This window comes from Protomyctophum bolini (assembly GCF_963924005.1).
Source record: "Protomyctophum bolini genome assembly, chromosome: 13".
Taxonomy (NCBI): Eukaryota; Metazoa; Chordata; class Actinopteri; order Myctophiformes; family Myctophidae; genus Protomyctophum; species Protomyctophum bolini.
In genome coordinates, this window is record NC_137874.1 from 37313470 (window position 1) to 37334317 (window position 20848).

The following is a 20848-nucleotide window of genomic DNA, read 5'->3' on the forward strand; positions in this document are numbered from 1 at the left end:
CAAAACATTTCACAATGCAGTGTTGACTAGCAAAATGTTATACTGTCAGCATTACAAACCATTAGGTAAAGTTAACTATTCACAAAATGCTGCGATGGGCTGTAAAACCTTTATCTAAATTAGACTTATAGTAATCCCTCTGGACTAATTTATATGGCTGCTGCTACTGTGGGTAAAGAGGAAGAAAAGAAAAGAAAAATGAAATTGTGTTTTTTTCCTCTCTCTCTCTCTCTCTTTTTAAATAGCAATATTGGTATCAGCCTAGAAGTTTAATTTTGGTTCTAAACAGAAGTGACACCAAATTCTGTGCTCAGGCAAGGACAGGGCCCCACTTCTGGAAAACCTTTAACATATACAATCCCACTAACGTTTCCTCTCGTGTTGCCCTACTCCATCTCCCTGACAGCCTTCCTAAGATCTCAGTAAAGATAAAAATACAAATAGGAGTGGACTGCCCATGAAAAGAAAGAAAATCCTCCAGCATTGCTGCAGCTTAAGCAATAACCTAACAGACAGAGAAAGACAAAGATGAGCTTATGCACACAGTGAGCGTAATAGTGTGCAAGAGAAAGAAAAAGAGAGAGAGGATGAGACGAGTTGAGAGAAGACGACGAATGGCTGAAGCAAGAGAAGAACACTTCACTATCAGAAATTACTCCAGCAAACCACCAACGCCTTCACAGGCCACTGTATGCATGCCTTTCTCCCCTCCACTGGGGAATGTGTGTGTGCGTGTGTGTGTGTGTGCGCGAGTACATCTTCCATGTGAGTGTCTGTGCGTGAGCGTGATTGTGTGTATGCATGTGTGTGTGTGTGTGTGTGTGTGTGTAATAGCTTGCAAACGTGTTAATAGTTTGAGAGCTCCTAGCAGTCCTCGTCTTTGTCATCCACTGCTCCTTTGAGTCGCAGGCGGGCGAAGTCCTCGAAAACAAAGTCGTCATCCTGGGAGATGCTGCTGTAGGGTGGACAAGAGGAGGGGGAGGGTAGTTGGTCATGGCAACACGGAGAGAGAGGGGGGGGGGGGGGGTTGAAATTGTAAATAATCATATATACCAAAAACGAAGCAGTCGCTGCAGTCCAGCCATCTAATGCTGCGATGTTACATTACATCCATCTGCTTCTGCATAGTTTGACCACCAAACAGCTATAGAATGTGTATTTGAAACGGAAGGCTGAATACTTACTTTGTGTCAAATTCTATCAGGTTGGTGTCAATTGGAGGGTCCAACTCTGGCACGGCTGTAACACACACGCGCGCACACACACACACACACACACAAAATGGCATGTCAGATCGTCGTTTCCATGGAAACTGCTCCCTGTGTCTCCATGGCAACTCCTTGCATGATAAGGAAGGGCAAGGATAGCTATGGCCAGAGACTGAAAGAGAGGCCTATAGATCAGGTGGTTGATGTATTCGTTACAAACATCAGGACCAGAACCAAAAGATGACATTTCAGAGATGTGAGGATACTTTGATTATTACTCATTTCGATAGTAGTTATTTATGTTCAAAGGACTATACCGGCATCAATACATGCCATTGTCTAATCTATTCCCAGTTTCAGCCATATATATTATACATCTACATTTTGTTGTTTTGCTACATTACAAGTTATTAAAACATTACCAAACAAATCCAAACAATGGAGTCACGGTTGGTCGAACGCAACTGTGTGGCTAATAAGTCAAGGATATTCGACTTTCTTTAAACAGTTATTATCCATCTTTTCGAGGCCATTTTTGACAAGAAATTTTAAATCACTCCAATCTTTTAAAATGCATAACAACAACATATTATTTTACCAAAGCCATAGAATTGTTTAGCATATTGGATTATCTCTCACAATCAAATTTCAATTTCATACTTTCTGAAATGAACTGAATTCAACGACTTCCTTGAAATGCAAACGAAAACAAGTCATGCTTTGCAAAATGGTGGAGTCGTAGTCAATGGGCTAAACATGCCAGACCACCGGTGAGGTCGCAACTGCTTTAGAGGTGTGGCAGTCAGGGCAAAGGGCTATGGTTATATTCGCTCTGTAGTAGCACGTGTTAAACTCAAGATATGGAAATGTGGTGTTGAGACAAAACCCAGAGCGAGAGTCTGCAAGGTGTGTACCTGACTGTGGACGAGATACAGGTGGTTCCACGGGTTTGGGATGCATTAAGACAAAGGGAAGCTCCACCGACACGTCTCTGATGGAAAGAGGGAGACACACACACAATCAATGTGAATGGACTGAAGCAAATAATTAATTAACAATAAATTGTGCCCTCTTGCCTGGAAAATCCTGTTTATTTTCCATGCGGTGCTGCTATGACACATGAATTTCCCTCAGGATCAATAAAAGTCTTTCCATTTTTAAAGTTCAGCTATACAGTACCCCACTGATGAAATGTACGAATGAGTCTACGGAGAGTCCACTTAAAATTAACGTTAAAACGTAGGCCTCACCTTATCGAGCCTCATAATTTATGTTCGTTATAAAAAAAACAATACTGTACTACATAAAGCTACACAAACGCTGCATGTAATGTAGTCATCTAAAGCCTTTTCAGGTCTTTGGGTTACGTTAGGTTAACCTACCTTAACGCTGGAGTTTCTATTTTGGTAAGGAGATAAACAATAATAATAAAAGAAAGTGGTTCACGCCAGTTGTTTTACAATATTCGTACTCTCTTAAATGTTATATATTCCGACTCTTCCAACCTAACCCCGGAGGTAGTAATCTCTGCAGACAGCGAGAAAGAAACAACTCTTTTGGTAGAGCATTTTCACTTCTACACCCACCCACACCACCGAATGGAGTCCAGTAGCAGTCAGACAGCCATGGGGGTCCAGTCAGTACTAGGTGACCATCTCACGGTTAGGATATAGCCATGTTTTGTTCACAATTTTAAGAGTCTGTAAATGTTTTGAGTGGCGCAACCACTCCTATAGACAGCTATGCGTGTGGCTGGGTCTGTCCCTGGCCTGTGTCCAGACAGCTATGTGTAATGGCTGGGTCTGTCCCTGTGTCCGAGCACAAAAATAGCGTTATAGCATTTGTTCACCACCAAGTGTCACTGTTGCACAGCCTAACACACAGGCCAAGGAGAGGGCTTGTACAGTACAGTACAGTACAGACAGCACAAGTACAGTGAGTACAGCACCACGCACTTCAGACGGGTGATTTTTAAGTACCGTGTAGCGGTTTGTTGGGGAGAGTGCAGATCGCCACAACTGTACTTATAAATTGTGATTCACCCGCCACCGATTTCTCCCAGTAGGAGCTCATAAAAGTCTTTCATGTTTAAAACTCTCTCTGATCATGCTCCAAATTATAATAAACATGCTTTAATCACATGAACCCTATAGCATCCCTATTCTGGGGGCGAACATTTGGTGAAAATAGCAGATCTAGAAGCCATCACATTCTGAAGCTTGAAGATGGGCTATTGTAGAGGGAAAAGGGTATAGATAGACCAGGTAGGTAAAGTATAGACCAGTCACGTAAGGTTTAACCCATTCTGAACGGGAACCCATTTTGGTGTTATAGCATCATGTTATGCTTTAGCTATTGAAAAATAGCAGATCTACAAGCTCATAGCGCGCCACCGAGTGGCGCGCTACGAGCTTGTAGATCTGCTATTTTTGAAAAATCGAAGAACGACTGACATTTTTTTAATCTGATCTCAGGTCAGAATGGGTTGATCATACCCAGTGTGTGTCCAGTGGAAACCTCGTATGAATCTGATCTCAGGTCAGAATGGGTTAAATGGTTAAAATGTCGTCTATGCATATTGAGGTCATGTCACAACGACAAGCAGTTACGATTCCCCTTTGGTTCGGGTACAATCTGCACAACACCCACACACCATCAGAAGCATTGCAAACACTGCACAGCAAAATCCTCAGTGTAAATGTATCTCTGGAAGTACAGTATAAAAACTGTCCATTTCTATATTTCCACAGAGTTTTTACTGTGAGAAGTCTTGTGTGTTCGTAAGGTTTGTGACCCCCCCCGCCACACACACACACACACCCCACCCCCCAAGTGCATCGAGTATAAACCCAAACACAAAATCGTTTGTATAACAGACGGTGCAAATGTGTGCACACACACACACACACACACACACACACACACACACACACACACACACACACACACACACACACACACACACACACACACACACACACACACATATGCAAGCACGGTGGAGATAAGTGAAATTGATGAAGTGATGAAACAAATACATGAGCAAACAAAATTAAAACTGGGACACAGCTGATAAATTATCTTCTGTGAAATTCTCTCTCCAGAATAGATTTTCTTTTAAAAGAAAATTCATGTTCCGTTTACTTCACTCAGTAGAAGCATAATTTTTAAATCAAGGAAGCATAATGTTAAAAATTAAAATGCATGTCATGCTGTGTGAAAGAAGACTTTAAAGTAGCTATTGAAAAGTCTTTATGAAAGAGTTTACAAAAGGTAATAAAACCAAGTGTAAAGTCAAGTCATATTCCATTGGCTTTGATGTGATAAAATGTTTTGTGCAACAGCAGGAGTGAAATTCGCGCCATGCCATTAATGAGAACTGTAGCATGTTCATTACTTCTGCTCTGGCTTCATTTCCAACGAACGCCCGACATAGGCTTGGACCCCCATTCTGCTGGCCTGCTTTGAACTAATGTCTTTTGATCACTCATGAAGCGAAAACCTGCCAGTTGATAGTAAGTAATGTACCAGCCATAGACAACTTTTATCAATATTTGGCTGCCTGGTGGTTAGCTCTCATTTCAAGACCTGCTTGTGTTGCTGTTGGAGCTGCATGTTATGTGTGAGAACATCCTCTTCATATTGGTTGATTTTTTTTAAATCCAAATAAGAGATTGTTTGACATCTTTTTTCATTTCTTTCATATGACAAATTTGGGCACAATGGTTTTATTTGGGGTTCGGCACTATTTTAATAGATTTTACATGAAGAATAAGCCATTCTAATAACATTATGCGCAATGTTTGAGGTATACAAGTCAGCTACCGAGCCAAAATTCACAGACTATTTTGTTTTGAGTTGCAGAAAAAGTACAACATATTTGTGGACCCAAGCTTTGTAATTAAATTTGAAGCGTCAGACCTTTTATTGAAAGACTTCCACCAATACCAAAGCGCTAAACCAGTGGTTCCTAAACTTGTGTCTGGGAATATACTATTACTCACACACACACACACACACACACACACACACACACACAACGTTAGTTTGTTGTCACTGTAAAACATTTGTACCAGCTTCTTTATTTGGGGGATTAGCAATATCTTTAGGTGATTTATAGATGCCCAGAGGAACCAGGATTAGGAACTACTGATTTAGACCAGACACATGCACAGAGAGGTGGTGGCTGGCCAGTCAGATTTACCTCTCCAACACGCCACTCAGCAGGCTGGCGCCACCCGGGGAGGGAGAGGGGAGGGCAGATGCACGCATGGAGGGACGCACAAGGGGACAAGAGAGACACAGAAGAAGCCACAGGAGAGGGAAGTTGAAATGCGGAGGAGAAACAAATAACAATCACAGCCGAAAATGGAGGGGAGGGCAACTGAAAAGAGACGAATGCAGAGTAAAATGGGGAACTACAGTATACCAGAACATGGAAAATGCAGGCTAATGGGGGGGGGGGGGGGGGGGGGATAAGATAACATGGCAACCATAAACCAAGAAGGGCATAAGCAAGTGAAACAATGGCACGCCAGCAAAGTGTTGAGGGCAAACAGGGGTGGAGGTGAGGTTTTGGGCCAATAGGAAATGTTATGACTGAGTTTACGTTATTAGAGAGATGGTGGGGACAAAGAGTCAACTGGCGCCATTGCTTGTTGCATTCGCTTCCTGGGAAGTGAATTAAACAACCATTCCTGTTCTCACAAATGATGAATCACATTACATGTATACTGTACACTTGTACACGTGTGTATGAAAAACTTGTTTTAGTGTTTGTCACATAAAACACAGTACATTCATAAACAGTCAAGCATGTCCAAATAATAGGTCAATTAATTAAAAATAAAATTCTAACTATGTGAAGAGCTATTGCGTGCTTTTTGGTCAAGTAGAAACATATTTGAAGAACAGCACAAGAACTATGCTAATATATTGCAGGGTTCCCACACATCCCACATATCAATTTCATATCAAAACATTTCCAATGGATTTTATCCTATTTCCAGGCCTGTAGCAATTATACGGAGCAATACTGAGAATCTTACGCATGCCCCAAGACAAACCCGGGCAAAGGCGTCACGTGACAAAAATAACAGATCTACAAAAGCTGGCAATGTATCACGGTGGAACATGACAACACATCTACCATTTATGTCACGGGACGACCTCTCTATACATTAGGCTGCTGTTACACAGCACTACTATTTAATAAATATAAATAGTGCAAAACCATGTATAGCCAAGCATTTTCCTGTACATTTGGTTAATTACAAACCCTTTTCAGGCCTGAAAAAAAACGTTTTGTGTCCAAGAATTTCAGGACCGTGGGAACCCCGATGTTGATAAATACTAGTAAACATGCATGCACACATGATTGCTGCAAGGTGAAATTCTACATGCAATGTAAGATCTGACATGTTTTATGTTATGCTACTATAGTGTATATATATTTGTGTAACTCAATTGTATTGTTTTTAATGGAACCAGATTTAAACTGTACACTACTAGTACAGGGTCACTCATTTCTACAGACCATGGATGACAAAAAGAAAATAACAAAATAATTATGAACAAGGCACAGCAGTTTGATCTGAAAATAATGTTTTCTTCTCCGATTGAACGGGAAATAATTAAAACTTCTTGCATTATAATGTCACCACCATGAGTGAGTGTATATCCGTCTTACCCTCCACGCGAGACAACCAGCTTGACTTTGACCCTGTAGGACACCAGGATTCCAAGAACCTCCTTATTGGTGACATCCTTCACACTAGGATGGGCACACACACACACACACACACACACACACACACACACACACACACACAGAGTATATAGATAAAGAGATAAGACTGTTTTACCAAATCCCGCTGTTTACCAAGCGTCCAAAGTGTTGCTGTACAGGTGGCGACATGTACAATAAAAGGAGAGAAGCGCTGTCTGGCTTAATGCATGTGTGCACACTCACTATGTTTTCCAAGCGGACATAAAAAGGTATGGGACATGCCACAGACATTGGTGTGTGTGTGTGTGTGTGTGTGTGTGTGTGTGTGTGTGTGTGTGTGTGTGTGTGTGAGTGAGTGAGAGAGAGACAGAGAGACATAATGACAGCAAAGTTCCATGTCTACCATGTATAATTAAGTCACATTTATGTGATTGTGAGGCACAACATGCTAGTATATTCTCGCTAGTTTTTTATTATTTAACAATTATGAACAGTTTATCACAAATACATTATTTAATTTGGTTTTTTCTTTCCCTACCTTACTGTACTAAGAAACCTTGGTAACACAGAGGATTTTACCAAGCATATCTTACATTGTAGAGGAGGCCAAGTTGGTGTCCTCATGTTTGAGTTTGCCATCCAGGGCCAGGCCTCTCTTCTCCCGGTTCTTGTCCAACGTCGGGGTCAGCGTGTAGACCTTACAGAACGTCGAGCTCGACGACACCTGGTCACTGGAAGGACAAGGACGTACAGTCAGAACCGTGGTTCAGTCAGTGAGTTCTGCTGCAAAGGAGTTACAGGTCAAACTGCGGTTCAGTCAGTGAGTTCTGCTGTAAAGGAGTTACAGGTCAAACCGTGGTTCAGTCAGTGAGTTCTGCTGCAAAGGAGTTACAGGTCAAACTGCGGTTCAGTCAGTGAGTTCTGCTGTAAAGGAGTTACAGGTCAAACTGCAGTTCAGTCAGTGAGTTCTGCTGTAAAGGAGTTAAAGGTCAAACTGCGGTTCAGTCAGTGAGTTCTGCTCACCTTCTGCTGAAAATGTATATATACGTTTTTTTTAATAGCCATCTGTTGTCTGCGATTGACATACGTTTTATATCGCTTGTTTTGGATCTGAAACGGCAACGCTAAAAAAACAACTTTTTACCCTAGCCGGTTGCTAGGCAACACCATGCTCACCCCCGCAACATGCTTGCGCATGCTACTACTGCTATAAATTAGGACCTTCTATGGCTCTTTATTTGAAAACTGCGTCGCTGTTCGTTGTGCTGATCAGACAATCGAGGTTCGGACCGGATTTTTCATCGCATCGCGATAGAAATATAAGCATTTCTCGAGAAAGATAGCTAGCGCGAGCTAATGCTAACATCAGCCTTTTCTTACAATGGAGGTCTGCGAGCCTCCTCCAAGCAGGGATAGCGGAAGTAGGCCTACTCGAGTAGTAATCTCCCCAATTCCGGGGCCACTTGTGGCCACACAGTCTAAGTGTTAATGTTCTGAGCTCAGAAGTGCTTCCTGACATCCGATAGCGAAACAGGTGGAATTTGCATTTCGGGAAGCAGATTTGCATCAAAACAAAACTAAACTAAAAAAATGAATTCTCCAAGATGAGTGAAAGCGTATTGAGCTTGTGTGTCTATTTGGAAGTGATTGATTCTAAACTGAAATAATCCCAACACTGTTCAGAGTGGAGTGGATCCGCTTCAGGGATCACGCCACAATGCGTTAACAGTTGGCGTGGCTTAATAACCATTCTATTCTATACATAAAGAGCAATGCCAGCAGTCAAAAGGTCTATAAAAACACTAGGCTGTATAATAAACCTAGTTGCACGACTGTGATAATGACTTACTCTGCTTCCAGCTGAGCCACTGGACACTTATACTGGGCAGTACTGAACAGGCAGATATCTGCATACTGACGGACTACAGAAAGAGAGGGAGGGAGGGGACGAGAGAAAAGAGGACATTATTCATTTATACCAGCAGTGCACACCCATGCTTTTACATAGGCAAATAGTTTGTGTTAAGCTGTGACCAGTTGCAGGTTTGACTAAAGGTTGCATGCGAGTTAGGATGTACGAACAGACTGTAGTGTACAACATGATGGTTAAACCCCAGTCCACTACATCTTGTAATACATGCAATACATTAATACATGTTAACATTTTACATGATGCCAATACATTTATATCCATGTTAAAACTCATACATGACACATAACATCTCAGCCAATCAGGACAGATATATTAATTAAGAAAAAACAATGACTGATAAGAGTGGTTTATACTCATCATTATCATAACCTTTATTTCAACTTTGAGTACAGTTGAAAGTCATTTTCAAGGTAGCCGAGATACAATACAATAATCAACAGATACTGGCTGCTTGGTCGCAGCTAAAATAAAATGAAACAAATGGGTGCTTGACATGGGGGAAGAGAAAGAAAGGAATGCAATAGAGATAGAAAGGAGATACATTCAGGGAGAGACAAGCCAAAAAGAAAAAACAGACAGAGACTCGACACAGGTTGAGACTGGTGTCACCACAAACATTTACCTGAGATTTTGACTCTCTTGACCGTCTTAGTGGAGTTGTTGGTGACGTGAACATTCACACTGATAGGCTCTCCGTGGTAATACAGCTGCAAAAGAGAAATACTTCAGATTATGACTGAGTATGACATGCTTTTATTATTAGAGCAGTGGTTCTCCAACGTTTTTAGCCCGTGGTCCAAAAGAGATTTCTTTTATTTCTCCCCGGGATCCAAACTAGTGAAAATAGCAGATCTACAAGCTCACAATGCATCACTTCTTGAACTTGTAGATCGGCTATTTTCACTACTACTTAAACTGGTGTTAGATCCTGCGAGTGTGTGTTGCTAGGACAGAGAAATAAAAGGTTGATAATAAAATTTAGGAATAGTGTGGCTTGTGACGTTTGGGTCCAAAGTTTTGTTCAGTGACCATGGGGCTAAAGAATCGTTCAGAAGCTGTGTTCACGTTCACTCATCCATTGGAATTAATAAAAAGGTATCTGCCCACTTCACACAGATACGGGAAGTAAACCAGAAATGGCAAGTCTTTATATTTTTTGTCTTGGCTCTGGTCCTTGGTGACACGCCATTTTAAGGTTTCACCTTTGACATCTGAGCAAAACCCATAATATTTCCATACAAACAAGGTCATGTTTTTCCTCTGGCACTTAAAGATCATCTAAGCTGGCATTGTTTTCACAGGGCTCTGTGCTATAACATAATTCCCTCTGTAAAAGACGACAAACATTAGGATGTACAAAGGGAGTCTACCAACGCGCCTCAAGCCTAAAACGGCTGATCCGGTGCTTCACAGGTGCAGGGACATCAAAGTTGCATAAGGAGAAGAGACTGGAGCAGCACGGACATTTAGAGCCTTTTATTAAGGTGCTGAGTATACAAAACGACTAACGTTTCGACCTTGCGGTCTTCATCAGAGTCAAACATTAGGATGTATACCTCCTTGTCCAGTGAGGCCTCTAGGTGAAGGGATCTATCCGACATGAGGAAGCTGCGGGTAGTCTCCACCATGGGCTGAGGACCTGGCTTCTCCGGAGCATACTGAACCTTACGTATGACCAGACGCACCGAGTTCCTGCACGCACACCATTACATTGATATCAACCATTATGAATGCACACATAATGACCTAAATGCTGCAAACTAGTCTAGCATCTTGCAGGAGCTACATACTGCAGTCCTGGAAAATGTCCAAATAATTGTTTTGCTACTTTTATAAATCAGTGGTTCTCAAACGTTTTCATGTCAATGACCCCAAACACCATCTGAAAATATGTTTGATGTTATGCATGATTTAACCACTGCTTTATAGATGTGTTGGAGGAACCCAGCGGTGTTACCGTTTGTGAATCTTCTCTTCTATTGACTTGGCACAGAAAGCTCGGATCTCAAAATCAACACCACAGGCCTAAAAGGACAGAGCAGAAAATGCAAAGAGAGGAAGGGGAAAAACAAGATATGAGGGGACATTTGCATTACAATGGCCTGGAAACTGAAAATGCTGGGTCAGCACCCAAAATGGGTCATGGGCCTACTGCTGGAGGGTCCCCAAATGTCATGTTACCATGACTGACCATTCACAGTTTTAAAAAATGTAGAACAATTGATCGATCTATCGATAGAAGGAGCGAGCGATCGATAGATAGACCCACAACATTGTAATAATTTATTTACAAGTATAGTATACTACTTGTATGTTGCCAACTAGTCATTCCAGAGGATTTATGCGACCCGTCTTTGTTTGCATTAGTCACCACAAGACGCATAATTTCACACATCAATTTATGTAGCACTCCATTCGTGTCTTCTTACCTTTCCAGTGTCCTCTGGGCCAGGCTGTAAAGTGACTGAGCAGGGAAGGTTCTGAGGAATCTAAAATAAGGAGGGTAAAAATAACAATTTTATGATTGACCAGTGAGATACATTTTTTCCCCAACTTATTTGGGTTGTAATTGACTCTGAAGTAAAGAAAGATGCCAGAGATCCAATTCAACTGTTCATTTGTTAACTGACAATATAGGGAAACCTGGGGCGTATCAACGCCAAGTAACAAGTCAGACGTGATGTCAATTTCCTCCAATTTTCCTTTCCTCAGTTGGGTCTTCATCATGGACCCTTTTCAGGGTGTTCTAAGCCTGCCTCAGAGGAGTGTATCATCTTCCTGCATTTAATCACTTGTACAAAAATAAATAATATAAAATAAATAAATAAAATCTAACTCATGTTGATTAGGTGATGTAATGGTGACAAAACAAACATTACATTCTTCTTTATTGTTAATGGCATTTAATGTTTGTGTTAGGGACAAGATAACAAAATGTTTGTGTTAGGGACAAGATGACGTAAATTTTCCCTTCATTGTCAATGGCATTTTTAAAACAAACATTGAACTAAACAAACATTAAACTTGTATATAGGAGGCCCTCAATAACTCATCCATTCATTGTCAATGGGAATTTATGGGAACTTTGTGTGTGTGTGTGTGTGTGTGTGTGTGCTCGTCTACATAATGACGTAAATTCTCCATTCATTGTCAATGGGAATTGAATGTTTGTGCAAGACGAAAGTCTACACCATCCCCCTCAAAAACAGAGCACAATTATATGATCAACTCAGACTAAGTGCGTGCGCGTGTGTACTCACAGTGAAGTAGAAGGGGTGTGCGTGTTGGCCAAGTTTCTTCAGAAGCCTCTCCTGGAGGCGGCTGTTGGGTTTGCGCTCTTCGGGGACGGGCGGAAAGGCTTGGAAAGTGGAGATGTACAAGTCCTTCCGGAACGACAGGCCCAGAACGTCGAGGTCCTCGCGGCCATAGCGGAATGCACATGTCAGGGTGACGAAGACTATGATGGGAGGGGTAGCAAGGAAGAAGAGAAGGAGTGAGAGGAAGAAGGGGAACACAGAAGGGACGGAGGAAGACAAGAGAGGTTGGGAAGAGAGAAGGTAGAAATAATAAGGGGAGGAAGAGGGATGAGGAGTTTTAGTTGCTCAAGGAGAACACAGCGGAGATGTAGCACAGTTTGATACGAGGAAAGTCCACTTCATGGTTGCTGTCACATCCTGTTTACTTTTAACCCACGATCACTTGGAAAACTAATAACTCACTCATTTACCAGGTGTACATTATGGCATTGGTACACAGAGCAGCTGGCTAGGCAGTATTACAGAGACATTCCAAAGGACGGTGTTGACTTTATACAGTATTTAAACAATCTTAATTACACAGCAGAGGCCATAAATATTGGCAAGTTTATAAAATAAAGACATAATTACTTTTTGAAATATCCATAACCTTTTCAGCTGTGTTTGAGCAAGTTTAGATCCCGATACTTTTTTCTGTAAGACTAATACCGTTTTCTTGATTCTGATAAATATAGTAAATGAGAATTATGTAAGCCATTTTATATAACTTTGTGCATATTATTTTATTGCATTAGATATTGCTCTTTTTGTGATCTTTTTGAGAGTACATTTTCTTCCAACATGTGAATGAACAACATTGCAACAACAAAGCACTGAAAGAGTGAAAATAAGGGCCAAAAACAAGCCAATGCAAAGCAGTTTCAGGTTGGATCAGGTTTTGCTGAAATAAACAGTTAAACAGGCTGACATAAGAGAACTGCAGGCAGACAGCAACAACAAGCAGAATACACCCTTCATAACAATAGCTCGTAACACGCATAGTCCCTCTGCTCCACTACAGTGGAAAAAAGTGATTTGTTTATATGGGTTTTGCACTTAGTTTGTTGATACACCCGTGTTAGGATTATTATGTTGTAGTTTAGTTTTTTTTTATTCAATAAGAATTGAAAGAGTATAATCATGTATGTGCGATATGTACAACAGACTACTCAACAGTGCAATCCACGCAATAAGAACCAGTAACCACTGAAAGTAAAATGTTGCCCAGTGGCCCCTGAAGGCGGTGGCAGCTAAAGGAAGTTGCCCTACCTTTCCTGTCCTTTAGATATTCGGGGTCCACCAAGATCACTCCATCTGTCAGGAGAAAGGGAGGAACAAAATACCACAATGACGTTATGCCCTGGCACATTTTTAACACCGTAAAGCGTAAACTCTACCAGTGTGTTTACATGTACACAGTATCTGGCCTTTGTTTAAATCCTACATAACAAATGAGGACATGAGGGAGTTGTTTCCTATTCTAAAGATACGTAAAAGCACGTCCCACTTTTGACTTACCTACTGCATCCACTTGGTCCAAATGATCCACGAAGTCTCGCTTTCCCAGGTACACCGTTACCTGCAGACATGGACCAACCATAATGTAGTGCACTTGTCTTGTGATACAAATGCAAAGGCACATGCATTTTCGATTGTCTAGTATTGCCTACTATGGAACACTTTCAATACCCTGATGTTCTTTAACGTGTATGTGTGTGTGTTTGCCTGCTCACCTTGCAGTTGGGGCTTGATTTCTTGAAGACTCTGCAAGGGTATGACAGAACAGGGAGGTGGGGGGGGGGGGGGGACAGATTGTGAAGTCAGTGACTTGTCTGTGGTTGTCTGCTGGCATATTTCAATAACATAAATGTAAAATCCTGTCCAGTACTTTTATTACTAATGAGAAGGGGAAACGTTTCAATGACAAGCCTCCCTCGAGCCCAGAAGTACTAAGAAACATGAGGAGATTGGTCATCAGGCACAAATCCAGTGGGAAATTCACTTCCTACAATCTACCACTACAGTCATTGCAGATTAAAAAGGAGATAGAAACTGTGCCAAAATGGATGTCCCGAGACGATCAAGGCATATTTTAATTGATCAGTATCAGCTATATTAAGCCTGATCATATTACGATCCTTTGTATAGCCTATCTTACCACACTGCACTCATAGTCTGTACCAGCTGTCATACAGCAAGGCATCGTAAACACATATTATCTACAACTCGCAGCAGCAAGGCATGTGTTTTAAAGCGTTAACGAGCAGCTAAAATGTCTGCAGTGTAACTATTTTAAGTTGGGAAATGAAAGCAGCCCAGCCACTTGTAATGTCTGCAATGCCAGTGTTTTGCAAGGAAGTAGCAATAGAGCTACAACACAACCAATAAACGGCGCATAGGAGGGGGGGGGGAAAGTAAAACATTTGAAAGATCACAGGCAACTTCACCCAGGCCTCGCAGGCAGATGAAGCTTACACTGGGGGATAGGGATACCTTCCTTGAGACACCGACAACCCCTCCCCTTCCTCTGCTCCGACCAAACAAAACGATGGTGATAATTGAAATTATCGCTTTTGAAAGACCAGCCCGTCTCAGTGGTACAGAATGTAGGTTTTCAACATAATTTTGGTCAGTGGAGACAGGAAATTCTCGCTTAGCAATGAAAAGTCACTTCCTGTAACAATTGTCATTTGTCACCACCATATACAACAGGAACAAACAACCACAGTGGTTTCATTTCTATACCGTCCGAAAACCAACGTTGTTAGCTTAGGAATTATGCTGAGACGAATCTAAATGTTTGCATTTGACCAGTGCGGTCAAAGTACAGAGTTGCAGTCCCTAGAGCAGAATTCTACTCAGTTTTACAGAGAAGACAAACACATGCATGCACACACACTGTACACACAGGGAACAAACCTTTGACCTTCCATTTTCAGGACACTCTCCATGACAACAAGGCCACCCTGTCACCCCTAATGGTGAAAACTGTCAAAACAATGAAAACACACCCAAACCAACCTACCTTCCCTCATTGCTAGGTGTGTGCACGTGTGTGCACATGTGTGTGTGTGTGTGTGTGTGTGTGTGTGTGTGTGAGTGTGTGAGTGTGTGAGTGTGTGAGGATGGCTAGCCTTAGTGTGCTGTTTGGTAGTTGTATGTGTGAGTGTCACAAAGATGTCACAAAATTGTGTTTGCAACCTTGCATGAGCATCTTTGACTTGCAAAACTGCACTGTCAACCAAAATGTTGATAGAAAGGAGTATTGGGAACAATTGGAAACTAAAAGAGTAAATTGGCAAGCAAGTTTATTGCTCCTACTAAGTTAGGACAATTGTCCTCCCAAACTGTAGGGCCTAGACCTACTACAGTATATAAAATTCTATTTTCATTGCAATTAGAGTCTCCCTGTCCCCGAATCCCAATATTTTAAAGTATAGACTGCAGAGGAAATATATCCTAACTAACATAATTTAGGCTTCATCTCACTGCTATTCAGAGGTCTGTCTAGATATTAAAGTGGCATGTAATCTTTGACTCCATATTGTGATACAACTGCACTGCTTCTAGAATCTGTAGATCATCCACCATGAAACTCCACTCTTCTTTGGAATAAAACGTTTATTTGCAAATGTATACACACTTTTCTTGCCGTCTGTGTAAAGTCCCTTCCATAATATTCTGAATGTGCGATTATTCATACAGTGCATATTGATGACAGGACAATGACGTTATCCAGTTCATCCTGACCCCACAGTTCAGATAATCATCTAGCTCAAGGGAACAAGTCGTGCCTAGACAAAGTATTTTCAGGTTGTCAACATATTCACAAAAGTAAACAGAAGGTTCACGTAACGTTAGATTGAACCAAAAGACACGAAAAAAGGTTACAAGCTTCAAATTGCACATAGTGTACATGTGATTCAGAGTCACAACAAGGCACTTCTTATTCGTATGCAACTATGCACAATTACTAGCTATGAGCGATGTTAAGTGTCAAGTGGAGGTCTTATCAACTGGGTAGATGTTCTCAACATTTCACACCAAATCATGGATTTTTCTTTACTCCTGGTCACTGGAGACAGACTCGCCTACGTCAAAATCCTAAGCTGCAAAATACAGGAGAACATTCTTCAACGCTGCACGCACCAAACTATTCACTGGCAGTCTGGCGCACAACAAACTATAAAATAATCATAACAAGCAACATATACAGACATGCACATACAGCTATAGAATATGTATATAGTTACAGAAGACTATGTCTACTGTTACATCTTGTACTGACCCTGTTGCACTATATGAAGGCACCAATGTCCTTGGACCATATCTGCCTGTATGTAGGGTATGAAATGAATACAAGTCAGCAGCCAAATACTGCAGGTAAAGTTTGGCTGTGGTGGGCAAGCTCGTCCTCTCTAGCCCCTTTTGTGAGTGACCAGGCAGTACAATCATCAATTCTACAATATCTTTCTTTGCCATTATATTATGATGATGTGGATACTTGCTGCAGGCTTAAAAATAAATAATAATAATAATAATAATAATAATGACCTCTTATACTTGCATTTTGCTTTTTGTACATGGTAGCCTGCCCTGTTGGTGAAACTGTAAATCTCTATGTTAAAGCCTCCCTGTCCGTACCATTTTTCATTTAATTGTTTAACAAATAAAGTACAGGAAATTCTGATTCTAACAGACAGTGGTATCCATTGGTTAAAAGATCATAATGTAAATAAGCTCTCAAGCCTTTTGGGGTTTTATCCTTTTGACAGATATGCAATTTATGTTCTTGTATGCATATTTGTCATTAAATGCTTCATCAATCAGTGAGTAATTCATTCACACATCTTATGGAGACAGCATTTTGAGCGGTGCCTAACCGCTCCAATGACTGGCCGTGTGTATGTCTAAATGTATGTCTGTCTGTCTGTCTGTGTCGGGTACGAGCAGCTGCAAAGGGGCTGGGTGATGGACGTCTCTACTCTACCACAACGTTACTTTAGCCAGCATAAGATTGCACAACCATGCAGCCATAGCCTACTGAGGCGCCACAACACAGATACAATGAATTACACACCTAAGCTACAGAGGTTCCATGTTTAACGTAATTACAAAGTGTGTACATTGTTTAAGTGTCAGCAGATATGGTCCAAGGACATTGGTGCCTTCTTTCATATAGTGCAACAGGGTCAGTACAAGATGTAACGGTAGACGGTCTTCTGTAACTATATACATATTGACAGATGCATGATTTTCATATTGTAAATATAGTGGGTTAGCGACTACAAGTAGTGCTCTGAACCCTAAGAATCATACATAACAACTTTCCCTTTCATTTTCAAGTTTCAACTACTGTCATGGCAGCTTGGATACAACCGAAACAGACTTCCTTTGCTCCGACTTCCTCTTCAAAATAAGACTGAGCCACTTAGTTTTGCTGTATGCAGCGAAATTAATGTGGAATGAATGTCAGGAGAATGTCAGGATTCTCAGGAAGTAAATTCCTGTCTCAGTATGCAAAAGCAGCCTTGCATGCTTTTGATCTGCAGCGCAGCAAGCATGCGCCAGTTATGTGCTAAACAGGTAGCTTTTCGTGCACATCCAAGTGGAGGTGCTGGTAGGCAAGGTATGAAATGCAGATCAAGGAAAACGAGGAAGGGACCGCACTCCAGGGTGAAACGCGTCGTGCAATAAAACAGCATGAAACAAATGTAATCTTGTCCGAGCGTCTCTGGAGTGTGCGGCCCCTTCCTCTTTTGAGGGAAGTTTTCCTTGGTCTGCAATGCTCTGCATACATGCACACATATTCAAGATTCTAGGCTTAAAACAATTGACAAATATTTTTGTAAATCTCTATGGGAAAAAAATTCAGTGGTGCCAGAAAACCATGCCCACTGCTATGCCCTTTATGTGTAACAACCTAATGACAGAAAGCCAGTACAGATACTGCAACTCCAGTAGCAAAGAATAAACTACTGCACCTCTATTTTGCTTGTTCTGTAAATGTGTCAGAATGTCTTCACACCATCACCAAAACAAATCCCTGTGCATTCATCATTTTGTGTGACTGAATTCATGAGTCCAATGCAAAAGGGGTAAAGTACTAGGTGCAACAAACAGTGAACTAGAAAAAGTGGCCCGCGGGTGAAAATTGGACTCATGGTGGCGCTATAACTGGCCGTTGTGGAAACATTGCAGAAGTTCATCATTTGCAAAACATACTCTCTCCCCATGCCTTCGGCCTGGTGGAGACAATAACGAAATGCAGCTTACAACAACATACAAGTGCATATTGTCTATCTGAAGTCAAGAACCTCTGGCGATATCCACCAATCCAATTCAATATCTGTAGTGTATTGTGCACTGTCCCTTTTAAGGGTAAGCCTAATTTATGACAAAGTAGGCCTATAAATAAGGTTTGTGTCTCTGCACCAAGGTCATAAACACATCCCTTGATGGCACTTAAAGAGATTCTGGCATATGTGTTTGACAGAGTCGTTTGCGTAGGGAAAAAACGGGAGGGGTGGGGGGGTGTGTTGTGTTGGGGTACAAGTTTTACATTTCCAGCCCTAGGCTTGAACTATATTCCATGTAAAACAACAAGTCACGTGTGTAAAGGCACGGGTTAGCAAGTAAAGCAGTGCAAAGGTCTTCATATTTGTTTACATTTTGCATGATGCATCTCATCCAAATGATCCCCTGTGGTGGAGATGATGCTTTAAAGAGGGCGTCATAACAACGTCACGGTGATGTAAAGGAGACACCCGAAGGAATGAACAATTATGCATTTGCATGTTCCTCGCGTTATTTGACTATGCTGCACATTTGTTTTCCCTGCTGTGTCACATCGACCAGCATAAAGGTCTGTTCTAAATGAATCTATCAGTCGATTATCTAAGGAAGCGTCAAGTCGTGCTCTATTAAATGACCCATCATCATCATCATCATCAGGATAACGGCAAACAGCCCGATGGGGAGCAGTGGAGTTCTCGTCAGTCATTCGTTTATAAAATGTCAAAGGAGCCCTGCATTGCTGCGTTGTCAACGAAAAACGTAAAATACTGGGAAAATAAAATCACATATCAGCACAAAACATTGTCAACAACGCGTTAACCTTACATAAGATTGTGCCACTATAAAACAGAAATGGAGAGGGGGGGGCATCCTCGTCATCAAGTATGAAAATGTATACCTCGGGTCATTCACCAAATCAAAACGAGGCGCAGCCACTTTAGATTAGACACGTTTACACCAAATCAATCAAGATACAATCACACAACATCCATAAAGCTAACTAACGTTAGCCACAGGGCAGCTACATACATCACCAGGAGCAAGCTAACCCCACCCAGCTGTGCTAAAAGCTGCTGCCTGTAAAGCAGGGTATTCATAGTAGTATGGCCGTGAGGCACAAACAAGCAAAACAAGCTGTGTTTTCCCTGCGATATAATAACACATTCATAATCATTTCACAGTGTTGGCTTTCTCCCGCTGCGATGGGGCGCAAAACGTACAATCTTATCACCCCACTCCAGTCAGCAGCAGCTCGGCTAACATTATTAGCCAAGTGCGTGAGGATAGAATCCCGGGACTAAATGAGGGGAGATCCGTCCTACCTGGTGCCCGCCTTGTCCCCCATCTCCTCGGCAGGCGTGTGCTGGAAGAATCCCAACAAATGAGCCTAGATATCAACTGGAACTCGTGTTTAAGAAACTGTTTTTTCCCCCAACCAGGCAGCGATCTTCCTGCACAGTTCACACATACACACACACAAACTAGCTAGTATGCTAATTTTATGTGGTACCGCCTCGTCCTCTTTCGCTTCCGCAAAGACAGGAACTCTGTTCTGTTCTTGTACACATTGGTGCACACATCACATCACAGTAGTGTGTTTTGCGTTGCGCAAGAGCTGCGCACTTGCAAGTTGGCGAGCGCTGGACTATGATCGGTGATCAAAAAACGCAAATGTCTAAAACAAATATTCTTTCTTTGGGGTCATTTATTTTGACATAAACAACAACACCTGACAGAATCACGTTTGGTACTTTGCATTCAGTGTCACAGTATCACTACCTGCACCTGCAGTGATGCAGTCTGTCACGATCTGTCATATCGCCTTATTACAGTCTACTCTAAAGTCTATGGCAATCACCGTCATTGTAAACGTAGTCCTCCTCACATTTATATACTTTCGTCAACTGAACCCTTAAGGGTGCTCACAATAAATATGCCAATATTGTTAAGATAAAATAAAGAAATAGGCCTACAGAAAAAGCTAAAGTCACAGCTTGACATCAATTTATGAATTGTAATCCAAATTCAATAGCTCTGTGTGTTCAAGCTAATCATTATAGCCTATGGGTTGCTGTGGACAGTTTGATTGATTGATTGAAATATTTATTAACAGTTTGCAGAATTACAGTACATTTCAAGCACAAAGTCAATACAATATACAAAGACTGTTAACTGTGAGTGGACGACCCAATTAAGCATTAGACTTGTTTACAAGACTCGGTTCAAGACCTTTACAAGACCTTGTTCAATTCATCAAAGAGTAGTCTACCACCAAGTAGGCCTAATCCAACTGTTCCAGTCATATGAAACAATGGCAGATTTCTATAAATATCTGTTAACAATGTCACCAAAAATAAGTTCAGTAGGCTACATTTCATTCTTTGTT

At 41.5% G+C, this 20848-nt stretch overlaps 1 protein-coding gene across 2 annotated transcripts; it reads right to left on the reverse strand.

The window, feature by feature from the left end:
- Positions 1-224: 224 nt before the first annotated feature.
- On the reverse strand, positions 225-19957 carry LOC308327275 (arrestin red cell). 2 transcript variants are annotated; one of them, XM_080780567.1, is made up of 16 exons: positions 19785-19957; positions 13899-13929; positions 13684-13744; positions 13435-13479; positions 12130-12326; positions 11299-11358; positions 10827-10894; positions 10426-10561; positions 9492-9576; positions 8786-8858; positions 7530-7667; positions 6898-6981; positions 5413-5436; positions 2123-2199; positions 1185-1239; positions 225-955 (listed from the first exon to the last, which is right to left on the reverse strand). In XM_080780567.1, exons 1-16 carry the CDS (start codon positions 19805-19807, stop codon positions 865-867), a joined length of 1248 nt encoding a protein of 415 aa, XP_080636693.1. In that variant the 5' UTR covers positions 19808-19957; the 3' UTR covers positions 225-864. The 2 variants fall into 2 exon arrangements, with proteins under 2 accessions (XP_080636693.1, XP_080636694.1); XM_080780568.1 differs by lacking the exon at positions 5413-5436 and having other exon boundaries at positions 19785-19956.
- Between the last annotated feature and the right edge of the window lie 891 nt (positions 19958-20848).

What these genes read in the sequence shown, in the direction of transcription:
- LOC308327275 (XM_080780567.1), bottom strand. Translation starts at nt 19,807, where the DNA reads ATGGGGGACAAGGCGGGCACCAG. An exon ending in AATCAAGCCCCAACTGCAAG is followed by an intron (nt 13,745 to 13,898) that starts GTGAGCAGGCAA and finishes CCATGTCTGCAG; the next exon opens with GTAACGGTGTACCTGGGAAA. An exon ending in CAAGAGAGTCAAAATCTCAG is followed by an intron (nt 8,859 to 9,491) that starts GTAAATGTTTGT and finishes CTCTTTCTGTAG; the next exon opens with TCCGTCAGTATGCAGATATC.